The sequence below is a fragment of the Dermacentor albipictus genome, chromosome 1 (genome assembly GCF_038994185.2).
Source record: "Dermacentor albipictus isolate Rhodes 1998 colony chromosome 1, USDA_Dalb.pri_finalv2, whole genome shotgun sequence".
NCBI classification, from domain to species: domain Eukaryota; kingdom Metazoa; phylum Arthropoda; class Arachnida; order Ixodida; family Ixodidae; genus Dermacentor; species Dermacentor albipictus.
In genome coordinates, this window is record NC_091821.1 from 24,071,498 (window position 1) to 24,089,961 (window position 18,464).

The 18,464-nt window shown below is 50.9% G+C and overlaps 1 protein-coding gene across 9 annotated transcripts in view; it reads right to left on the minus strand.

Annotated features, from left to right (window-relative positions):
• The window catches only part of sv (paired box protein shaven), a 243,189-nt gene that overhangs the window by 24,826 nt on the left and 199,899 nt on the right, over nucleotides 1–18,464 (minus strand). For all 9 annotated transcript variants that reach the window (XM_070539673.1, XM_070539681.1, XM_070539697.1 and 6 more), the window contains 2 exons: nucleotides 11,632–11,747; nucleotides 9,801–10,047 (listed from right to left, as the gene is read on the minus strand). In XM_070539673.1, the coding sequence (XP_070395774.1) occupies nucleotides 9,801–10,047; nucleotides 11,632–11,747 (363 nt within the window). The remainder of the gene's footprint in view (nucleotides 1–9,800; nucleotides 10,048–11,631; nucleotides 11,748–18,464) is intronic.

An 18,464-nucleotide genomic window follows, 5' to 3' on the forward strand; every position in this document is an offset into this window, starting at 1 on the left:
GCCACAGCCGACGCGCAGCCAGCGCCTGGCGGGTGCATTAAGCTAGGGCGCCATCTGTGGACATTATTTGCACTGTAACCATTACGTGACGGCCGCGTCGAAGCCGGTCGCAAGCCAAGACGGCTGTCACCCGCCCCCGGCAACAGCTGCGCGCCGTGTGAAGTCAAGAGTGAAGCCAGCAGGCCTTCGCGTGTCGTTCCGCGCGGGGCTGCTGACCGCGAGCCTCAGGTGCGAGCGGGGAGGGAGAGGACGTTACGCTGCGTGACGCATTTTACGCCGCTCAAGCGTTACCCGCTCTCGCCATCTCCAATGACTGCGGCGACATCGATCCGACAATTAGCGGTCATTTCTGAGCAACCTTAGTTTGTTCGGAAGAGAACACATACGGACGAGGGCACCACTGCGAAAAGAGCTGATACGAACGATGAGCTTTGCGCATGCTCAGCCTTCGCAACAGGGAATCACGCAATGGCAGTTAGCGTATGCTGTGTGCTGAGGGCGGTCGTTCCGCGGTGGACGCAGTGAACTGAAGTGCGTGCATGCTCGCACAGGCGTTCGCGTGTCAAGTCCGGACAGCGCAACTCCTATACCACGTGTCTCGATGTTGCGTGAGTTAGTTGGAGAAGCTACCGTTGCGGGAATCCTGGAGCCGTGTTTTATAAGATTATTTCCCTTCAATTTGACTCACTTCTTATAAGGCGCGGATATAAAGTCCGGCGTGACGCGGACGCGCGCTACGCGCGGTGCAGTTACGCTATGCAGGGTGAAAATTGGACGGTCTACATAGTCCCGGCGCAGTCAGCGTGACCGGCTTGGCACAGCTGGAGCGGGAATAGAACATGTCCTATTCCACGCCATAACAGCTAGATCATCAGGGTACATCGCGCCTAGCATGGTTAGCCGGAAGCATGCTAGCGTATACAGTTTGGGTGCACTGATGCGAACTTGCTGATTTTACGCCTTCGCAAAACAAAAGAGCGCTCGCTCGCCGCGCACTTGTGCGCATGCTGCGGGCCCCGTTCAAAGCGCCAAACTATACACGGGTCAAAGTTTCAGCGATCCTGCCGTCACTGGCGTGATGTATACAATTTTGCCGGCCGCTGCCTGACACGCTGGAAACTCCGGACCCCCTTTATATCCGCGCCTTTCACAACCGTGGCGCCAAATAGCCGAATCGAAACGATGACGGCGGCGTGATCTCCCACGAGCCAGTGATGAAAGGCAAAAAAAAAAAATAAGAAGAAATGAAAGCTATCGCTACAGTATAGGACTCCATCTTCTGTTTTCAATAGAATGTGACAGATTACGTTCAGCATTTAGAAACAGTGTCCTTAATATTCGGTTATTTCTGTCTCTTGCATACATCGGTAAGCATGTGCTTGTGTACGGCCTGCTCCACGTATAGCTGAGCGAGAATCGAATGACATTATTGAGTCGAAACCTGCATTACCACTCAGATGCGCGTTTGTACAAATCTTCCATCAAGAATAGTTCCCGCGTGCCATTGTCACTCCAAAATAACGACCCTTTAATTGGTAGCATACATCGAGTCGTGCATTTCCGTTTGTGCACGCTTCAAAATAAGTTGAGACCCGCTCATGGTTAACGCGCGCCACTTAATTACCGGTATGTATTCATGTCTTTGTATCTCTCGGTGCTAACATATTTGCTCGCACGGTAATATAGCAAAGTTCTTTTTTTTTTCCTTTTCTCCCCCCCCCCTTTTTTTTTTACAGGCTACGAGGAAAAATAAATTCAGCGGGACCGTAATGGCTATAATTTACCTCAGTGCACTTCGACTATAAACATCTCGCGTCTGGTCGCACCAAGTACCGTTCGCAACAGCACCGAATTTTCGCTCTAATCAGGCAAAAAATAACCGCTCTGTTAGCCCATGCACTCACCCTCCCCTACAAACACACGCGCTCCCTGCGCGCTTCGAGAGCGCAGACGATCTGTGATTAGCCGGAGAGGCGAGCCTAATGCGACGGCGCCTCGGGAGAGGCGATCGCGAGTGGGCCGCCGACGTGCGCGTGCTTATCTTCAGCCCGGCCCGATCGTCACGGGAAGCTTCCGATGGCGCAAGATGTTCGCGGGCCTCTTTCTTCGCTAGCGCAACAAGCAGCCCGCGACTCGGGACAAATGAGCCATTCTTGCTTAGAGGCTCGCGCCCCAACCCTCACGCTCACCAAGCGCCTCGAACGTCATTCATAATCGGGGAAGAAGCAAGCCTCCCCGCTGCCTTCCGGCCAGTGGCCTGTAACGAACTTCATCAACGTTCATCGCCTTCTGTTCTCTCGCTCTCTCCCTTTCTTTTGTTTCGATACAAACGCGTCAGAGACGCAATTGAACTGTGGTTAGAGAGCACTGGCTAGATATCAAATGTTCCCTGGTGCTTGTCTTTCGTTTTCTTCCCTTCCAGATATTGAGTCATTTCTGAAGCTTCCTTTGAGCAAAGCAGGAAGCAACGCAGATACGCTATTAGAGAAAGAAGACGGCGAGGACTCCCCCCTCCCCGTCCCCCCCTATTTTTCTACTTTCTTTTTTCTTTCTTAAAGCTGGTTTTCCTATAAGCAACCCTCTCTCTCTGTTCTCCTTCGACACTTAGAGGCACGAACACGCGCTGTTACGGCATGCATGGGCTTCTCTATATGTGCGACCGTACAGCAATAACGAGAGAGCGAACTCCCAGACGAAAGGAGTGAAAGAGAAGAAAAAAGTGCAATGAATAAAGAAAAATCCCGAGAGAACAAAACCAATAGAAATAAGACCGGGCTTGCTGAACAGTAGTCGTTCTTATCTCAAAATTTCAGCAGGTTTTCGGGAATTAAAGAGGCTCAAGTCATTTGTTAGTGGCTCCTCTGCGCGGAAGTGCGCACAGTTCGCCGAGTTTGGCCCGCTGATAAACGGGTCGGTTCCTGATGACCTCTCCATTAGCCGGCGCTCTCTAAAGACCCGGCTACCGCTTGAGAACCCTTTCGGTGCGAAGCGCTGGCTGCTTGCAACTCCCCCCCACCTCTTCTTTATCTCACTTTTTTTTTGCTTTCATTGTGATGCCCCTATTTATTTATGTACTTTTTTATTTACTCTCCTTTTCCAAAGCCTTTATTCGCCTGACCTTTTGCGCACATTTTCACGTATATCTCATCCTTTCTTCACGTAATTTTACTTTGAAATTTTCAGCGCGTCGTTGAAAGCAAAAAAATTGCAGCGTTACATTTTCTTCCTTTTTGAAACGTCAATCATCTCGGGAGTTCTACGCGGTGCGTGTTTATCACCTTTTACTTTTCTTGATCTAAATTTGCAAATGCTGTTATCAGCGTTGTAATTGATGTTTCAAACTTGTGAAACTCGGTACTGCACCCTTATTGGCGTATAAAGAAAGCGCAGAGGAGATGCATGAAGCAGCTATTTCCTTTCGCGAGCGATCGTGTATACATTCAGTGATGGGTAACCAGGCTGGCGTTTAACCGAAATTACGATGTGGTGCAGTAGTTGCTCGAGGGTAATATATATATATATATATGGAGAAGTGATTGCATTGAATAAGGTACCTCCTTTCCGACTCGGGAGTGCCACCGAGAAAGCCCGCATATTTCGCAACAAATTTGTCATACCAGAGCGGTAGACATGACCAGCTTCGTCTCCGCCATGTACTTGGTCGACAAAAATGAAATGAGGAGAACGGATCACGAAATTTTGGGCGCACTATGTACGACTCCCTAGTATTCTCGATTAATATAAGCTTTCGGCAAGAAATGAAGTTGCAGGCTAGTTCGTTTTCTTTTCTTTGTTTTTTCTTTTGAGTGACCTTGTCCACATGTCCCAAATAAACGAAAGGTTGTGACACGTAGATACTTGGAATCAGTGCAAACCCGACAGCTTTTGAGATGCTACGTTACACTTTAGAGTCTGCATATATTTGGCATCTCGGCTCGTCTCCAGATGTAAACAGCGTACGAAGAGCTCCCCATTACGTTCACATTGAACTGGAAAACAGTGCATCAATGCATGCCACTTGCATTTGTATACATACATGTCGCATGAATGTGCGCATAGACTGACTGCTGAAACGGAAATTTGTCATTGGATATTCAAGAACTCTACCTGACGTCAAGAATCAACTTCACCACACTCCACTGTTACCCACTTTCGCAGCCCGCGCGCGCACAGGCTATATTGAGAGAGACATGAAATTGCGTGTATTTTTTTCTTCTGTTTCATCGATTAAATACCACTAATTCCCAGCCAACCAAATCATTAATAGTACACAACAGGCGCATGCGCGTTAAGCACAGCCCTATAAGTAAACCCTGGCAACGACGAAGGCAAGGTGGACAAGAGAGAAGGCCATCTGTCGCCACTGTGGTGATCCAATTATCCGCACACGAACGCCCGTTGCAGAATAATGGCAACAATAATAAATGAGTAAGAACGCATAAGATCATACGATGCCTCGGACACGGCTGCTGACGCCACCGTCGACGCACGCGCGCGTTATACAGCGTGTACGCTTCGCTGCGCTACGAGATCGCGTCGAAAAAGGCGGGTCGCTATCGCGAGCTCGGCGCACGCAGCGCACGTGCCGCGTTTCCGAGATCACCGCATAGTGCGCGGCCGTGCACTTGCGGCTCGGAGCCCAACATTCGATGCGGGGGCGGGGGGGAACATGCACGAAAGAAAAGAACGCAGACAAGTTGGACAGCATCGGCGCTGATGACAGTTACACGCAGTTAGCGCAGGCGCGGCGTCCCAACAACGTGAATAGCGACGGACTGCGTTATGCCGCACGTATACAGGCTGGAAAACAAACATATGCACAGCATCCGTTTTCTCTTGCACAGGCCCGCAAGCTTTTTTTTTTTTTTCTTCTTTGTCCTCTCCCAATCGTGAAAGGGCGATTAGTTCTGGGAGGGACCGGACAATTGTCTCTGCGAAACTCTTCCCACGAAAAAAAAATTCTGCTCCCGTTTTCTGGTCGTCGCGCGGCGTTTTACGCTCCGCTAATCGACCCACGGTGTCGCCGCACCCGCCGCTGTTATCGCTCAACACACCGCTTCTACGGAATATATAAAACGAAAGGCCGGCACCAAAGATGCCGCCCGCGATAGCGGCGCTGGATGGCGTCAGCAATGTAAGTGTATGCTACACGCGCTCGCGCTTGGTCGACGAGCACGTTGACGCGGCCATTCTGCCGAGCAGCTCGTGTGGCGATCTGCACGAGGGGCCGAGTGAAACGAGCGTCGTGCTCTGCATGTTCAACTTGAACCACGCGTGCGCCGGAGCTGTGGCGTGTCGCAACAGTGCGATATGCGTGGCCCCTGCGTAGGGCGCAGCCATAAACGCGCGAGCCCTACATTCGAGGCATTTCTGGATACGTCACAAGCGTCTCTAAGCCTTTCTTGAAAGCTTAGTCACCAGTGTACTGTTGCCGCCGGGATGAAACTGTCCAAAAACTCGTTATGTATGTGGCGCGAACACTTGTCTCCAGATCGGTCAAGCGCACAATTAACCGTGACGGCGGCCGTTGTCACTTTCTCCATTCGGGGCTAACATCGGCAAACTCCATCTCTAGACTTTTTCTTCCCATATCTCGCAGCGCGTCGGATTCGGTACACATGTGGTTGGCGCGGCGGGCCTCTCGCCACCACCTCGAACTGCAAGCGCGCGCTTCATCGTGCAAGCGAGCATCAAAAGATGGCACGGCACACTGGCGATGCTAACCTTGCGGAAGCGCTCGTTCCGAAGGGGGCTTCCCTTCTGGACGCGCGAGGCGCGAACCGTGGAGGGTTCGGCGGCCGCCTCTCCTGTCTCCGCGCACGGCTGCAGTAGGCCGCAGCCGCCGACTATTTTGGTGGCAATCGGCTCAAACTTCGCGGAATCGGAGTCAGCGGTACCAAAAATGCCCGCGTGTGCGCGCAGAAAAGGCTCAAATATTTACGTCTGGCGCATGTTTTCTTACCAGGAACTCACGGGTAAACAGATTCCCGGCCCGTGGTTCTCAATGACGCGAACAAAGCGTTATAAGCCTTGCTCTTTTTTGCTTGCGTTTCTCCTTCTTTTGTCGCCCCCCATCCCTCCATCACCTCGCGCACGCACACTCGTGCGCTTCGTCCTAGCGCGAGGAGCGTGTGCATGTATGTAGGAGCGTGGTCTTCGTGGTCTTGCCGAGTTTTGCCCCCTCGCGGTTCGGTCACTGTACGCAAGCATGCAGAGCGACCAGCGCGCGCACAACGTGGCTCGCTTATTTCACAGCGCGCCCGCTCGGCGCTTGGGCGTTGCGGACACGGTCGGAGAACGCTCGCGCTGGGACAGCACAACGCGCCATCTCTTTTTTCCTGTCCCTGCCTCTTCTTTTCTTTCGGTGAGATATGCGCGCCGGGTCCGCGCGCAGGAAATGCAAACGATCGTGTTCGCGGAATGCGCGCCCCGAAAGGCGTTGAGACGAGCGAGCGAGCGAACGTTCGGGAGCAGCTTGAGCACAGCTTGCCTACATACAGTGGGAACGGCGATCGCTTCATGGAAGCTCGCGCTGTTCCTCGCTGCGCCGACTCATTCCCACCGGGAGTCAACAAGGCGGCTAGCTTCCGTGTCTTCATCTGTTCTCACTAACATGAACTTTGGCTTGGCTGCAGTGCGGCTAACACGCGAGCGCGCGCGGTGCTGAAAAAAAAAAAGGTGGCACCGCGCTGTAAGCAAGCGGGGGTGGCTTAATGCCATTTGCGACCCGGGCAGTGGAAGATTGCTTCGGTGCCTTACAGTGGTTCCTTCGTTCAATTCAGTTTAGTCATCGCGTGAGCGTCCTTATTTCATTTCCGTTTTTTGTTCAGCCGTTGAGGAATTCGGCACTTTGTTTGAAAGAGAATTTCATCTATAGCGCGTTGTCATGTTCATAGAGCAAGCATCTGCGCCGCCCATTATAGTTATGCGAGCACACTGCTGCCGAACATCTATAGGATGCAAATAAAGTACCCGGCCAACCGCAGGTCATTTAATAAGTGGCTTATATAAACAACAATATTTGTAACAATATCTCCACGTTTGCGCAGAATCCCTATCGTTCACATCGGTACAACCGTGATGGAGGGCAGATGCACGATTCGAGCGCAGGAGGAACCACAAAAGGGCTTTGATAACTGAATGGGCAAACCGAAAAATTCCCCGTTTCATTAGCAATTCTGGAGGCGATATCTTACGCTCTGAAACCATGTTGTATACTAAAACACCATGTAGAAACTTGAGACGCAAACATTTCACAGGTGTGCGCGCCATAACTCCTGGTATCAACGCTAAATTAGAAGGTCAGCTCTTGAATTTAACGTCCACGCCACGTGCATTCACAGTATTTCAGGTAGGGAATGAACACCCAAGACGACATCACCAACAGCCGACAACTTGCAGCTTTCTGTGGATAACCCCGCATTAATGGACCGCCCCACCGCTCCTTTTCTTTTTCTTTTCCAGATAACTAATTCGTTTTCGGCAACTAACTCTGTTAAGACACGTCTGGTTGAAAACCAGTAAACCAGGCATTGAACATGATTTTCGGCTGAATCCAGCAACCAGACAGTGAAGCCAGACATTGAACATGTCTGGTTTCACTCCCCGCTTTCGCAATTCTCCTGACTTGAGCGCATATACTCGTACATCAAAACAAAGCTGTAATTTCCACTAAGGGTGGCATCCCCTCACTATTTATTGTTATAGTCACGATGACTCAGATTCGCCATATTATAGAGACAAGGAATACACGTTATAGGCCGTTTCTGCGAGCCTCAACACCGCAAAGGTATTAACAAAGAGCAATTCCCGAAAGTAATGCTTACAAAACCAGCCCCTTCAAAGGCATTTAAAAAAAAAATGAAACGGAGGACACAATAACTTGCCGCCATTAGCTGCGTTGCTTGCAATGGCTTAACCCGAAGCCTTTTGCTTGCCACTAATAGACAAGCATCAGTCGTAATATCAAGCTCCATATGGGCCAATTTGTTCCGTAAAAAAATGTCAATCAAGTTCCGCTAGCGTTCTCTTCCTTAATTCTGTAACCCATTTACGTTCTTGTACCCCAGTTTCTTATACGCCAAGTACAAACACGCGATAATGTCCTGCTCAGTGCAGCGAAACGAAGTATATTACGTACAACGCGGGCATAGACGCATAGACGACCTCCCCAAATCCATGTGCAGTTGCAGTTAGTACTTTAAAAAAAAATGAATAGAAGGTTTTGAAAGGGACGTCAAGAAGAGCGAGTTAGTAAAAGTGGTGCCTCCAGCCGTCGTCATAAGTGCAGAGTCCCGTCACCTCCGGCAGCAGAGTATTGGTGCGCTGTGCAAAGTATTACGCGCGCAGAAGCAGCCGGTGAACAGAGGCGATTCCAGCGCTCCATCCACACGAAAAAGGCGAAGAGAAAAGAGACGAGCGAGAGACTTGACGCTTGTGGACGCAAGTGCAACGCAGAGTGCCCGCTTTCACTTCGTGCGAATAATTTGTTCCGCAGGCAATCTTTTTTTTTTTTCAGCCGCACCTCGCTGTGGGAGCGGCAACCTGTGTACGAAACGCCTGCTTAAATAACTTGGTACATGTGTTTAATCACACGTATGAGGCCTGGTCTCTGAGTTGCACTCGTGAAATGTTGGGCATAAACCACAGAAAGGTCAGGTTTAAGCGAGTAGGAGCACACTCCTTCTCGCCTTTACCTGCTCTAGCTATTGCAGTCATGCAAGCTAAAAACCTGTGCGGAACTTTCGCTCTCAGACTGCACCATTAAGTAGGTCCCGAGACATCCTTAAATGTGCGACGGAAACGACTGCGAATGTTGACGTGGCCGTCGAAGAGAGAACAAGTGGTCGACATTTCCTCCTTAACGAAACAGCTCAGGAAAGTGAAGTCGTCTTCATTAAGCAAGTTAGTTATGTAGGGTTTTATGGCGCGAAAGCAACTTAGGCTATGATGCACCAACCACAATGGCAATTTGGCAGTTAAGCAAGGATACGAACCGTATTACTTCTGCACTTGTAACAATAATATTTATTTGTGAAATCTGCTATATTGCGTCGCAACTTGCTATTCCTTCAATTATTATTTTAGAGAGCATTTTTTTACAGATTGCAGAGTCAATGGCTTGTTATAAATTGTTCCATGGAGTTATCTGTCGGCGAGTAATTATACGACAAATCTACAGTCAATCTCTTTTTGCTATCTTCTTTCGTTATCTCATCCCAGTAAAGTTCGTAAAACAGCAGCCAGAGAGCGCAGTTTCTTTCTTTCTCTTTTTCTTTCTTATTTTTATTTCTTAGAACGGTCAATCTAATTGTAGAGGATGTTTGCTTTGCAAGAAATCGGCTTGCTTAATGGTGCAGTCTTGGGCTTATCGGCTGAATATTAACCTCCTGTCCTGGGACTGGGAGTCACTGGTTGGTTTGTTGACGCTGAACAGATTACCAGAGATAAAAATGCATTTGGGATTTTTTTTTTTTGTCAACGCTTTAAAGCAAGCGCAAAAACCATCCATTCAAAAATATTTCTTTTCAGACGTAAACGGGTGTCAAATTAAATGCAAAATGTGTTTCGTATAGCGCATATTCATGGTGTCAGAGGTCTCACCATGCAATGGAGGTACAATTTACGAGGCTGGCGTGCTGGGTTTTGGGAGTCAATTTTTTTTCTTTTTCGCTGTCATCAAACCAACCATCGATTCGCTGTCACAGGTCGAGTGAGTCGTCCACGAACATGCGCCTCAAACACGCCGGCGTACAGACTGCACACGTGTATGACGGAGCCACAAGGGCGTCCTCACTTACCGAGGGGTGGCGAGTAGACGGCGGTGGACTGCGAGTTGATGGTGGTCATCGCGACGTCGTATTCGGCCGTCTGCTTCTCCGCTGACGACACCACGGGGCTGAAAGCCTGCTCGAAGGCGGCGCCTTGCGATGGGGGTGCGGGCTGGGACGCCTGAGACGTCAGGTGGTGATAGGGCGACCCGTTGCTCGTTGGCAGGTCCGCCATGCCGGCCTTCAGTTCGTCCTGCTTTGTCCACTTGGCCCACATCTGCGGGTTGGCAGACAAGTTAGGCGCGCGTGAACACCCCGTTGAAGGGGCAGCCAACTCCCCTCCCACCTCCCCTTAAAACGAAAGGAACTGAGTCAAAGTTCATTACCGCACGCGTCTACAGCGCCTGACCCAACGAAGAATATGCGCCTTTCGACCACCATGCAGATGCAGTGACTGCAGCACTGTGTCAGCGCAGCGACAGGTGTCCACAAGGGTAGTAAACTGAGCTCAGACTGGTTCACTTGCGGCGAAAACTTTGCGGGTTTACACGACATTGTTGAACGAAACGCAACGTGGCTGCCAGCGTGCGTAACGCCGCGAGGCCTTTGCGCGTGAATGCAGTCAGTGAGACACTCCGATTCTTTGCGAGCAGTATAGACAGACGCTTTATAGCTTGCAGTCACGCTCAAGAGCATCGCAGTCATCGTCACTAGCTTCCGCGGAACCGCGGCGTGCGTGCGACTGCTCAGTATCAAACGGGGTAACGATTGCTTGTATAGCTCCACGAAAGAGCACCGGCGAAATGTATGCTGCCTGTCGCCGTTCGTCATGTCGCACATGCCTAGTTCGGCGTCATGGGCATGTGCCCTGTTCACTAAAGTGCTCGATTTCTGCCGTACAATGCATACCCGCCGCTTGTATGCCGTGGGTAGACTTAGACCAGTACGGCGGCATGCAGATATGGAGTGACCGTTTGATGTCTTATCCCAGTGGAGAGGAATTACGAGCTCTATAACTTCGCTGATGTTCAACCGACTCGACGTCGGCGTTTTGTCAAGGCATGAATTGTATGATAGCTTTGGAAAGTGGCTACTCCAGCAACTCGACTCCAGTGCTTGACTGTAGGACTCATAATACGCTGCCGAATCCTTGGAGGTATATAGCCTCAGTTTTTATTATACGTTATACGCCATCGCTATGGGCTATCTGAAGTCAACAGACTTGGGTGGCCGCCTATAGACATGTTCTGCACATTTTCCCATGCACATAAATTTTCGGTTCTGTGGCCTCCTCTTCTATGTTTTATTTATTTTTTTCCTTGTTGTTTCTTGCACCTTTTATAGCATAAGGCAGTATGCACGTTTCGTTAAATGTCTTTGTTTGCTTTCGGTTGCTTTTACTCTGAAAAAAGTTTACACCCTTTGGGTTGTATTTTGTCCCCAAACAATAATCGTCATCTGTTTTGCCTGCATTTCCTTGAACACTGCGAGCCCAGTCACGAACGGCTTGCGCGTTATCAGCTTGACACAGCATTCTCGACAGGAAAGTAGCGAGCGCCGAGTTTTCAAGAGAAGAAACGCAAGCAAGGCAGATGACGATTATTGTTTGAGGACAAGATAAGCCGCAAAGGGTGTAAACTTTCTTTAGAGTGTTCTCTATACCGCATAAAGTTGACGGTAACAAAATATGTTTAGAGAAGTGAAATCATTTGAGGTTATAAATGCTGCGCTTTGAAACCGAATCACGCTTCATTACTTGCGAATCCTACACGCAAAAAATTAGGCTCTAGCTGAGTATACGCAAGCGGGTAATGAACGCGATTAGTCTCGAGAAGGCGTCATAGTGGAACACAGGACTCACGTTGGGACTTAGGTTGGAGTAGATCTGCTCGCCGTTGTACTGCGCCCTGGAACGTTTAACTTCATCTTCGTGGATTCCGTGGTCACCGTTCATGTCTCGCGCCGAGTCGCCGTGCACTGCGAGACAAACATAGGCGTTTTACACAAGGTACGAGGTCAGCAGATGTGCCAGTTTAATGCAACTTTTTACAGAGTGTTGTGTTATTACAGCCTTTTAGGGTGCTTTACCGACAACGCCGATCAGTATGAAACACGTCAAGTTTTAATCCGGCTTCGCAAGGGAGTCGATGCCAGAATTCATAGCGCTCAAGCGGCTGCGAAGTTCGAGCTTGCATCAATGCAAGTAACGGCACGCATGGCTAAAACATGAATAAATAAAGGATACATCTGCGGCGACTGGAATCCTGTCCAAGTCATCAGTTGTTTCTTGCTACGCTTATAGGTTAGCTAATTAATAACGAGAATGTCTCATCAAATTCCTAATTACTGAAGTGTCAACTATAGTAAGCACTCTGACACGTTGAGAAACACCTTAATTAAGTGTCTCTGACGATGTGCTAGCGCAACCTTCTTTTTTTTTTTACTAGGAATGTAAGCTCGATACGGAGCGTCGAAAAATCCTCAGGTAGCTATATCATTATCATTATTCCAGGAGATAATTTTCTTGGCCTAGAAAAACAACCACACAGAAGTTGGAAACTATCGAAAAATGCATCAGTGGCATACTTTATTGAGTGCACGACAACTATACTGAAGAATAATACTATAATTTTCGCTTGAGAGCGTAAGACGTATGTGCAACTGTGTTTGCTGTCTAGCAGGAAGTGGTCTTACGAAATAGCCTTCAAGATTTAATTCAAAAGCAAACATTAACGTATCGTTGTCCATCATTGAATAACCCCCTTTGGATAGGCACGCGTGCCTCATACTCCTCAAGGCCACGTAATCTGCTTCTATACACAGCTCATGGGAGAAGCTTCCCTGCTGAAGTACCGCAATAACAACATAATCCAAGCTTGTTTTCTTTTTATGCGAAGCATATTACGAGGGCTCAACCCAGCTCCTCAGGCGCGGCGGTGACCATGAAATCACGTGACACCGTGACGTCACGACAGAGGAGAAGTGGCTTTGGCTCAACTCTTGCAAGACGGGCTGGGTGGGAATCGAACCAGGGTCTCCGGAGTGTGGGACGGAGACGCTACCACTGAGCCACGAGTACAACGCTTCAAAGCGGTACAAAAGCGCCTCTAGTGAATGCGGTGTTGCCTTAGAAACGCGCTGTTTCTAAGGCGTGCGTCTCTTGCTCAGGCGCACATTTCGTTGCCGCGCCGAACGCTGCTTTGCTCGACGCTCACCGCGTCCAATGCGGGGCGCGTAGTCGCTGCCCTGTAGCCCATTGTCTTACACCCCTTGGCGGGTCGACGGGAACGCTGTCGCGTTCCACTCTTGAAGGCGAAGAAGTAATGCATGAGTTGTTTCTTCGTCTAGCCGAACCAAATATAGCCAAGCAACAGCAGTTCACCAGGCTAAACAGTGGTTCAACAACTAAAATAAAGGCTAGTATGCTTCGCATCCTGGGCTTAACCTTACCTAAGCCACAGCCATTTTTTTCCTGTTTTTTAACCTAGCGACTCCCATCAGGAAAGAGGTTTTGACAAAAAGCAGCTGTCAGCCGAGAGCCAGCACCTCAATCACGCAATGGCGATAATGTTCGTGCAAAACTCTTTTTTTTTTTATTCAATCTTGCGACGTATGCGCTGAACACGTGTCTTTCTGAAGGGCGCAATAGAAAATCAGATTGCGAGAGGGAGTCACAGAAGGAGAATAGAAAAGCCAAGTGACCGGCTACAGCAAAACGCAGACAGAGCGCGCGGGGTGAGGGAACAGAAAGAAAGATACGGTGCCGCTAATGCTTCCAACTAAATGGCGCGCGATATCGGCGCCCATGCACATACATGGAAAGCGTGGCGCCACAAAATGATGCCTGCTGGAGCGCTGGCGCGTACTAGCACGTCGCTTGCTCCACGCACGAACTATAGTGGAGCTCGGTGGGAAACAAAAGAAGCGGACCCAACACGTGCATCTGCGCATGCGCATGTCTAATCAGCCCTCGAACAGGCGCCGCGTTTACGCAGGCAAACTGCACGCGGCCGAGCGCGCGCGCGCCCGAGTCGGGAAGTTGCGCCCCCTGGGAACCCGCGCCGGAACTATTGGCGGCCTCTGATAAGCACCGCGACCCGCTCTGGCCTTCGTTCTTTCTCCTCCAACGCAAGGGTTCTTTCTTTCCGCCCACCTCTTCCATCTTTTGTTTTTTCGTTTGTTTTGTTTTGTTTCCTGTTACTACCAAGCATTTGTCTCCGTTTTACGTACTAACCGAAGGTTTTTATTTTGCCTCGTTTCTTTTCTGTCCCGTTTTTACCAGTTGCTCCTCCGTTGAAGACCTAGTTTCTCTAGTTCTTACCCGCCATGTAGCCTCTCGTATTGCTATAGTTCCTCTTCCTCCGCTCGTTCTTAGCGCGCACCCGTGCTCTTATTTGGCCGCTGCCGCCCGGGGTTTTGATTGCACGTCGTATATGGAGACGCTGTTTTAAATCACTATAGATGACGTTCCCACCGCACGGCTTCCCAAAAGTGAGCCGCTGTACCGCGCACGGGCCTGGTTTAGTCTCGGACTCCTCCCGCGCGAATGCGCGGACGATCCCGGCAGCAACTTTTACAACGACAGAAGAAGAGCAAAAACAGTTACGTATACGAGGACGTTTATGCAGCCTTTGTGCAGCTTTCTTTTCCGTCTTCACCCACTATAGCCAACCTCCCTGCTTCCCCTAACCTTCGAAAATCCCGCACTCTTTTACTTTATTATTTCTTAAATATTTTTTTGTTTGCTCATTTCACTTCATTCGACGGCTCCCTTCTCTGCGGTCCTGTTTCTCAAATCCGCCTCTCAGGTGTTTCTTTTTACTACCTCCATTGTTATCATTACAATCATTTACTCGGCCCGCGCCGTCGTACCCTGGGGAACGTCATTTCATTCCTGCGGCGCACGAAAGGCCGATCGAGGCGCCGTAGTGCGCGCGCCGAAGCCGCTGAAGCGCGGAGCAGTAAAAGCCCGCGCTGCGGCATTCATATCGCGCGCGCGGCCCGAGCCCTATAGATGAAGAGCGATCGACGTGCCAACGCAGCCGCGGATAGCGGCGCTCTTGTTTTGCGGCTTTACTTCTCGTTTCATCCCCTATTCTGTGCGAATGCCAGAGCGCTTTGATTCGAAATGGAATTGGAGAGGAAAGCTCTTCGCCAGCCTGTGAGGGCCCCCGTGCGTTTCCTGTTATTTCGGAGAAGCTGTTTTCCCCCTGCTATACTTTTCTTCGTTTTGTATCCTCCTACACACCGGCGCGTCGGTACGAGAAATTTACGCTCGCAGCAGCCAAGAAAGTAACGATGTCATTGTGACTTTTACAATCGCGGTATGCGTAAGCTATAGTTCGGTCGCTTCGTCATTGCTCCAGGAAGCTCGATTTTCAGCAAGAAATCCTACTAGGAAGGAAACATGCTCGCTGCAGCCTTTGAACAGTCGTTTGTTTTCTTTCTCTTTTCCTAGACACTTCTTTTTGTTTCCTGTTCGAAGACCACAGCCTGAAGCAATCCAATGGGATAGCTCCCTTTACTTGCAAAGCACGTGGGCATACGAGCGCACAGCAAAGGTGTTCCAGTAATGTTTTTGTCCTGATGTGACTGTCAATGACGCTGGTGTAGGTCTGTATATATATCATATAGTGCTAAGGGCACGCCGACACTTTGTGTTCGCGTATCATAGAATGTACAGTTCTTACGACAACTTTTCGTCAGGTACCACACCACCGCCCAAAGGTTGTTATCGACGCTTACGTCAGGAGCCCTCAGTGGTTGAAACAGTAACAGAGAGAAGGGGAATACGAGAGACTTTCGCTACACTTCTTCTCGGACGCAGAGCACTTTTCTTTTTTCCTCTCGCTAGCAGCAGCTACAGCTTGACCTGCGCGCGCACGCCTGGTGAGTCTGAGGAGAGCCTCGCCGACGAGTCCTTGAAGAAGCGAGCGCGATCCCCCTTCGGTGCAGCCTGATGTCTCGCAAATAGCAGCCGCGCGCGAGCGCGCGCACGGGGCACAAAGCGGCCGCGTTGTCGCATGCACGCAAACTCTCGCCGCCGCCTGCGAGGAGGGGAGCAGGGAGGAGAGGGAGCTGTTTTAGTCACACGCGGTTTGTGAAAGAGCGTGCTCCCACTGATGCACACGCGGGAGAAGGAGCGCCACTGAACCCGTGTGTACGCGCCGGCTTCGCGTGGCGAGGAGTGGCAGAGAGGAGACGTTAATTCCGAGCCGAGACCTCGGATGAACACCTTCGAGGAAGGGGCTCCCACCAGGAGTAGCGCCCCGAAGGAGCGACTGAGACGAAGAAGGATCGGAGAGGCATCTTTGCCGCACACTTCGCAGGGCACTTCTTGCTGCTTAGCTCTCGTATGTCCTCTGCTTTGAGTCACCTAAAGCCGCCGTGTACAAGCAAAAGAAAGAGAATGAACTCGCTCGTTCAGTGCGGGCTACCGGGAGCAGGGTAACCATTGCTGCGAACTGAGAGACGAAGCATTGCTTACTCTGCTCCAGGTAGAAACAATGTCTAAGAGCATACGCAGCTCGCAGTACATGTTGCGAGCTCTGCAACTTTCCCACTCGAATGCAGTGTGGAGCGAAATGCTGAATACACTTGAGTCCCGACGATTACGCGCTCATGCTCTGGCTCTAGTGCAAGACGAGCTGCTCGTGCTCTGCGGCGACAGCCATCGAGCAGGCTTCTCCACATGAAAACGCAACCCTACATCAGCCTCCTTCGTTCTATTATATCAGCAGGCTGCGAAGAAGGCAGCATCTGCTGACCCCTCGGCACTTGCCACCTCGTGCGCCATGGCGTCGATATTCCTCCCACCTCGCGGACCACGTGCTGAGGGGAGAGCAGGGCTCGGGGTCGCCCGCATGTTGGTGCGATCGCTCGTGGCGCTGCGACTACTCCGGAGCCGGTCGCTTCATTCAAGAGCAGGACAGAAGGTGACGGGGGCTACGCCTCACCGGTTTTCTCCCACGGCCAGGCCGATACGCAAGGAGGGGACGCGGTGCGGCCCGCCAAAAGCGTGACGGCAGCCATACAGCGCAGCGCGCGCAGGTTTGATCGCACGCACGACGTGAACCTTGAGGCATAACGGCAGGGCGAGCGCAGCAGCGATGCAGACGCGGCGCGCGTGGGCCTTATCACCCCGCTATGACGCGACCCGCCGCTTCGAATTGGGCCAATTTCGCGCCTGTCTGAGCACGCCGGACGAGCGGCTATCGTTCTTCGCGGCATTTCCCCTCTCTGGGGGTTTCTACGGCCATGCAATGTTACTCTTCGATGATTAGCGGAGCCGTGCGACGGTGAGCGGGCACCTCGTGGAAAGATGTTGGCTAATGTGAACGCTAGCTCGAGCAGCTCTAGCGTGATATACTGGCCATGCAGCCCTTGATGCTCCAAGTGCCCCTGTATTCATTTATTTCTGAAGAGGTAGGCTCATCTCTGCGCGGCGCGTGACATGCACTTGAGGAATGGCAGCCTTGATGCTCGCTTGTTCCGCACAGATTTTTGGTCACGAGTCGTTCCGATCACGTCCCGGTGGAACGTTGTTAAGCGCAGCAATTACGTGAGAAAATCGGGACGGGGCAAGTTAGGTTTTCTTTTGATATATTCGGACATTCATATATTCAGGCAACACAACGCAATCAACACACGCATGGATTTAACAGAAAAGGAAAAGAAAGACGACGGGATATTCTCATATAAATATATTGTACCTTTTTCAGATGTCGCCGCATAAACGCCGCGTCGTGTAATTCTTCATCTGTAGTCAGTAAAGGAGAAGAACCGCCATACACTCGCTGTCGCAATATGCGGCGACAGTCATCGAAGTGGGCGGGCATCACCAACACCCTTCTTCTCGGCCACGCGGGGCGCGCTCCCGCGTAATCTTCAGCGCCCCGACCGCGTGTGTACTACGCACTCACACACGCACCAAGAGAGGGAGAGCGGCGGCCACTGAGCGCCGCGCAATGGCCTGTTCGCGGAGGCTTAGAGGTCGGCAGGAGCCTCGCCTTTATCGTGCTCCGCCCGCCGCGCGGATGCTACCGGCTGCTAGCCAGCGGCGGCCGCGGTCGAATTATGGGCTCGCGCGATTAATCTCTGCGTGCCCCTCGGTCCCCGAAACTGTTCTCCCTTCCTCGGCGCCCTCCGATTTGTCACGTGACAACGGCGTCGTCGTTTTGCTCGACAAGGGCTTCCCGCCGCCGAGGGGGAGATTACGCGGACGATGCGCTTCGCACGCCGGTCCCTCGCGTCGTGACCGTAGAGAGGCAACGGGAGCGGGATTAACTCGCCTCCAGGGATCTGTGATTCAATCTCTCGCCGAGGCGATCAGGCGGCGTCTTGTGCGCCGCGGGCCCTCTGGCTTATTATACCGCGATGCCGGATAAGAGGCGAATCTCCAGTGAAGAAATCGCCGAAGATGTGTGCCGTCGACACGCACAGGCGGAAAGGGTGGAGGCATAATAATAAGCGGTTAGAATCTGATCTTCTGCTAGATGTTCATTGTTAATTTTGATTGAACAACTAGAGAGGAAGAAGTCGTGTGGACGTTGATTTCACCACCGCTTATAGAAGAAGTCGATATAAATAAACGCGATAGAACGACCTTCTGATTACAATTTAACGTAGCAACATATATTTGTATGAAATGGCTAAAGAATAACCATAATAAAAAAGTATTCCAAAAACTTCGCC